This window comes from Apteryx rowi, unplaced genomic scaffold (genome assembly GCF_003343035.1).
Source record: "Apteryx rowi isolate R43461 unplaced genomic scaffold, aptRow1 scaffold_81, whole genome shotgun sequence".
NCBI lineage: Eukaryota > Metazoa > Chordata > Aves > Apterygiformes > Apterygidae > Apteryx > Apteryx rowi.
This window is the reverse complement of record NW_020451105.1, coordinates 1,397,072-1,403,071: the sequence shown is the minus strand read 5'-3', so window position 1 is coordinate 1,403,071 and position 6,000 is coordinate 1,397,072. Positions and strand designations below refer to the sequence as shown.

The 6,000-nt window shown below is 41.9% G+C and overlaps 1 protein-coding gene across 2 annotated transcripts in view; it reads left to right on the top strand.

Moving 5' to 3' along the window:
• The first annotated feature begins 5,166 nt into the window (after positions 1 to 5,166).
• ANO1 (anoctamin 1) overlaps positions 5,167 to 6,000 on the top strand; it is a 50,710-nt gene continuing 49,876 nt past the window's right edge. For both annotated transcript variants that reach the window (XM_026089369.1, XM_026089368.1), the window contains exon 1: positions 5,167 to 5,274. In XM_026089369.1, coding sequence (XP_025945154.1) covers positions 5,167 to 5,274 — 108 coding nt within the window. The remainder of the gene's footprint in view (positions 5,275 to 6,000) is intronic.

Genomic DNA, 6,000 nt, shown 5'->3' with positions numbered 1-6,000 from the left:
GACAGCAGATTATGTTTAATGGCTGGTGCAGGACATTGGCAAGTTCCTCCCCAAGCAAAAGAACCAGAAGAGGACTTTGCCCAAAAGATGTGTCTCACTGCCAGGCGTGAGCTGGCTGTAAGGTTGCTGCCTGGGTGCTGGGAGCAGTACAGGGCTCATTGCAACTGATGCGTCCTGCAGAGAAATAATTTCAGACTGGCCTGGGTATCCCTAACTTGTCTGCAGTTTGCAAGGCCATTATGGCTCCTGAGCCGCTGCACCTCTGGCTCTGCGCATGTGCAAAACCCTGTGCTCAGCACGGTAACTGATGGCTCAGTCTTGTCCATCGCATCCCGAGGTCTGTGGGAAAACTCCAAGGGAGGGAAAAGAGAGCAGACAGGTAGCTTGAGAGCTGCTACAAAGATCAGTAGCAGCTTCATCTTTTTTTGCTCTCCCAAGTTACCTCACTCCTAGCAAGAAAGGGACTGCTGTCAACATATGCGTGTGATCTGTTACCCTGTGGAGCTGTTCCTAAACGTAAGGGCTGCCTAAGAGCCTGTCCTTCTCTACTAGCTGTGAAAATACAGGGTTGTTGATAGGTATTGGAATTAGCTGGCAATGCCTGACCTAAGGTACGTGGAAGTTATTCACGTATGACATTAACCAAATACTCTCTCAAGCCTAGTTCACCAATACTATTGAAATCGGTATCAAATGCTGTTTAGCCACGTGTTCTGCATGCATACAGAATCTGTATGCTTCAAGACAGGCAAGGAATACTTTGAAGTATTTCATTGTATTTTGCATGCTTGGTGGGTTCTTTGAGATGCATACCAAACATTAGGGAATATCAAAGCAATAGATAATAAGGTGTAGAAGAAGGATTGGGTGGGTCTGAGTTTACCTTCCATGAGTATTAGGAACTTCTTCTGTCTTGAAATCCACGGGTTTCAGAACAACATCAGTTGTGAATATAGAGAGGAAGCAGCTGGTTGTTTATATGGCTATGTTGAGATATGCTGAATACTTCTTTAAGTCTTTGTCTTAGTGTTTTCTGCTAAGCAAATAGAAAAGAGTAGGTTAGCTGAAGGACTTTGTGGCTAGAAGGCAGCAAAGCTACTGTTTTCACAGTATTCCTCCTCTCTCAACTCCCAGCAAAGAGATGAGCATATGTCTGTAGCTGAAACAGGATGTTAAGATCCTGTTTGTGCTCTTCATATTATGTCTACTAACTTTACATAATTCTGAATATGAATTGTTTTAAGATTAAATTATTTTCCTTGTTTAATATGATTAACAAAAAATACAGTTTTACATTTTTAAAGTCTTTAAAATACTCTATTCCATACCAAAGAAAGATGTTTTGTGTTCTGCAACAGAATGCCCTTACCTTCTCTGCCAAATCAGCATATGTGAACTAGTTATAATCTCTATATGTTTGTAATTACCAAAGTGGCTTGGATTGCTTTACTTAGTATTAAATCCTGACATCATCTTTAAGTAGAGAAATTACTTCAAACTTGTTGTAATTAAGATTGTATCAATAAAGCTCTCACATTTCACATCTTTTCCATAGTCATCATAAGCTGGAGTTTTATGATTCATTGCCTACCTTATGTATTTGTTCTTCCAGATATTGCCACGATACTGATGTGTAAACAGAGATGTAAATATATACTTGCAGATGGGTGATTGTTTGAGCTTGCACAGTAGCACTGAATCATTTGGACAGGTCTCCTTGCTCTGTACTGTAGACTTAACAAATGCTGTTCAGAAGTGCAACTCCGGAGCACACAGAGCTCTTTTGGACTCATTTAAGCATGTGTTTTTCTGTACCAAAACATCTTCTATCCTAATTGTAATTTCTAAACTAGCACTTTTTGGTTCACAGGCCCATGATGAGGTATTAAAAATTATCAGATTCATGAAGTCAGTAATTGGTGCTTGTCTTCTAATATCCTTTGTAATCCAGTAAAATAACTAGGGTTTTATTTGATGCGTGTATGAGAGGATGGGAAGGGAGAGAGGACTTTTATAGCACTTAAGGTGTTGTTACTAGAAAGTTGTTTCAGGCATTCTTCCAAATCCAAACTTAGGTTGTTATATGTAAGAGGTATAGAAGTTCCAAAAGTTGCTATATGATTCTATGAGTGTATTACAGTTAGAGAATAAAAGCTTGAATACCCTAGGATTCTGCAGCTGATCACACGTGTCAACTTCCATGTGTTCAGGGAGTGTGTGTATGCATGTGTATGTTGGGAGAAACAGTGTGTATATTCATAGGGAATTGGTACAAACATGCTGATTGTTCCTAAGCTGATCTTCCCATTCAACAGCTGATTTTTGGTTGCATCTTTACCTTTCCACATAAAAAGGTTCTTTAACTATTAGAAGTTGTTATCTGAGTTTGAGGATCCTGCCCCAAGATCACAAGTGCAGTATCAGTTATGAAATAACTATCTGAGAATTTTAGTGGCAACCACGGATCTGCAGAGGTGTGGGCATTGCCTGCTGTGTGCATGTAATATGCAAGGATAATTACAGGCCAGATTTTATGCAAAGGTGATGATATGCATTGGACAGGAGATTGAGGAGGGGATTAAAATTTCATGCCTGGTACAGGAGTGATTTGCTAAGTTTATAAAGTTACACAGGAAATTCATCTGAGCTAAAGACATCAGATTTTTGAGCACTGACACTCTAAGGGAGCCCAGATATCATGCCTCAAACTTCTAAGGAAAAGTGTAGAGTATGTAGGAAGTAGCTTGGGGTGGTAGATTTCCCAAATACAGGAACTAAAGTGAGGTTCCACAAACTCCTGGCACTTCCTAATTCCGAAGAAGCATGGTAATAGTCTGAGATCTCTGATAAACTCCAGAAATGTGCAGAGGCGTTGGCCACACCTTCCTCCTCTCCTGTTGCAGGATGTTGTCTGTGCTAACTCCTGTACGTGCCGCCAAGAACCTGGGCTGCAGATTCGTGCCATGCTCTCTGAGCCAAACCTCCACCTTTAAAGCTGGGTCAGATTGCTCAGGGCCATGTCCAGTTGAGTTCTGACCATCTCTGGGGATGGAGACTCACAGCTTCTCTGGGCCCTTTTTCCATCATGTAACCACCCTCACTGTTAAAGAATTATCTTTTTTTTTTTTTTTTTTTTTATGTCTGGTCATAATTTCTCCTGTTGCAACTTGTCCATTGCCTCCCATCATTTTGCTGTGCACGTGTGAGAAGAATCGGGCTCTGTCTTCTCCGTAACTGCTCGTTACGTAGTGGAGGACAGGAGCCAGATCCCGTCATTTGCCTTCTCTTCTTTGGGCTGCATAAGCCCAGTTCTCTCAGCCTCTCCTCATGCATCATGTACTCCAGCCCCCTAACCATCTTGGTGGCCCTTCCCTGGGCTTGGGTGGTTTTGTCAGTGTCTTTCTTGTGCTGGGGTGCCAAAAACTGGACACAGCACTCCAGTTGTGGTCTGACAAGTGTCAAATAGAGGGGAAGATTGCTTCCCTGGACCTACTGATTTTGCTCTTTACTAATACAGCCCAGTGTGCAGTTATCCTTCACCACTCAACACTTCATCACTCACTTTCAACTGGTCCCCCAGGACCCTCAGGTCCTTTCCTGCAAAGCTGCTTTCTATCCAGTCAGTGCTCATAGACTCTTGTGTAAGAGTCCATATACTGTTGCATGGGGTTAGTCCATCCCAAGTGCAGGACTTTGCCATTGACTTTGTTGAGCTTCATGAGGCTGCTCTCAGCCTATTTCTCCAGCCTGTGGAGATCCCTCTGAGTGGCAGCCTTGCCCTCCAGCATATCAACCATTCCCCTCAATTTGATGTCATCTGCAAACTTGCTCTGGAATGAGGTTTTCCCTGTTTCCCCTCTCCATGTCATCCCTGAAGTTTAACCAAATCTGGAAGGAGTAACATTCGCCTAGGCTAAGACATAGCTGATACCTATGCTCACCTCAGCATAAGCTTAGCAGCTGCCCTAGCTAGAAGGGAAGTGTTTTCCTAATGGGCAAGCTCTGTCCAAGGACCAGGTACATTACACGTAGTTTGTTCAACTTCTGATCATCTGCTCCAGAGAGAGAGTACTGAACTAGCTGGAGCAACAGACTGTTCTAGTCTAGCTGCTATTAGAGTCTGTGTGTTTTTGTTGTTTGGTTGGTTGGCTGGGTTTTTTTTTTGGGGGGGGGGGGGGGGGAGTATGCATTTAGTATCCATTCAAGGCTAAATTCTGAAATTCTTGCTTTATCTTCAATCTTCAGACAAGCAAATTCTGTTCTGATTGGTTTCTGTTCTGCAAATTCTGTTCTGAGTGGTTTAAAACAGGCTTTATACTGCAGCATTTTACTTCAGTGTCAAAATGAACTAAATGTTAGAAAACTTTGCCTCCTATTGAGCGCATAAATGCATATGTGCAAACAATAGTTTGTATTTCATCAATCATCCGACTGCTCAGTTTGTAGTGAAATTTTTACATGAAATCCTTTAACTTATCTATGTACTTATTGAACTAGAAGTGTAAACAGTAAGGGCGTCTGCCAGGTCAAGAAGGAGGAAAATAACCTCTGATTTTCAAAAGGCTACTTAAATAAGGAGCAGAATCACATACGGTGGTTCAATACATCATATGCAATACATAGGCACTTGAAGGGAACCACAGTATTTAGTTTTCCAGCATGAACAAGTGAAGCTGCTTGTTGAAGGAGCAAATGCCTGTTACAAAATGGGAAAGCATCATGCCGCCTGCATTCACCTGCTAATTTTCTGACTATTTTTCTTTTTTTCCACTCTTTTACTAAGAAATATATTCAAATCTTTGAGGCTAAGAAGTGGCCATTAATTAAACAAATCCTGAGACTGCACGTTGTAGAAAAGCCGCTAACTAAGCGTACATCCAGAGGAGAACTAGGTAGCGGTTAAAAGGGTGGTGGGCTCAGTTTGGTGGCAGGAGGGAAAGCGGAGAAGGGTGGCGTGGGCGAGGAGTGGGAGCGCTGCGTGAAGGCTCATTGGCAGACAAAGGCAGGAACAGGATATGTTTCAGCTTGGGTGCCTCTGGGAGGAGCAAGTGTTGGGATTAAAGTGTCCTGATGAAACTGCTCCTTTTCTTTGCAGACACAGACAGTGAGTTTCATGGGGTGGAATTTCTGCCAGAAGATCTCAGTGAGGCCCCAAACAAGACAGGAATGAGGGTGAACGAAAAATATTCCTGTCTACCTGCCGAGGAGAAGGGGATCCACATTATCAACATCCGAGCTATTGAGGATATCGGATATGTCCAGCATGAAAGTACAGTGAGTAAAGGACTTGCCAGATGTGTAATAGCTGACATACTGCACTTTGCTCCATACCTTATTTCTATTTGCTTCCACTCTCAGAACTCTCTGAAATCCTCTCCCTTCCTTTTTCAGGGGTAACGAGGAAGACTATCACCTCCCACCATCTATGCTAATTTAGTGGGTTTTGTTGCTTCATGTATGGACTGAAGAAGGAAAGCAAGGGCTCCTGTTCAACCTGTAGCCTAAAACAGGGTTGATTAGTCTCAGATTAAGTAATTTGGCACTAGGATTCTGGTAGCCTTTAAATCTCTTTGTCCATACAGAGTAGAGTCCACATGTCTAAAATTTCATACAAATCTATTGTTAACATAGGTAACATTAAACGAATAGTCTGTAGCATACAACAGAGGTTTTTTTCCTGGATAGATTTTCACTGTTATTAATTGTGCCTGGTTAAATACCTTAACAGGAATTTTAAGAAAAGTCAGTGACATGAACACCAACGTGATTAGGAGTTGGTTATGTCATAAGCATATAAAAATGAATTTATTCAGGTGAAAGAATTGAGGTGGAGTGGGCTATATAACAAATCTTGCTGAGGAAATATGTAGCAGAAAGGCAATACTTTCCTCATCGTGGAAACTGATGCTTAATTAGGAATGAGTGGGGAGGAACAATGCTGTCAGAACATAAATACTCCTCTTCCTATTTTAAAACTAAAATGTCCTTTCTGTGTCTTTC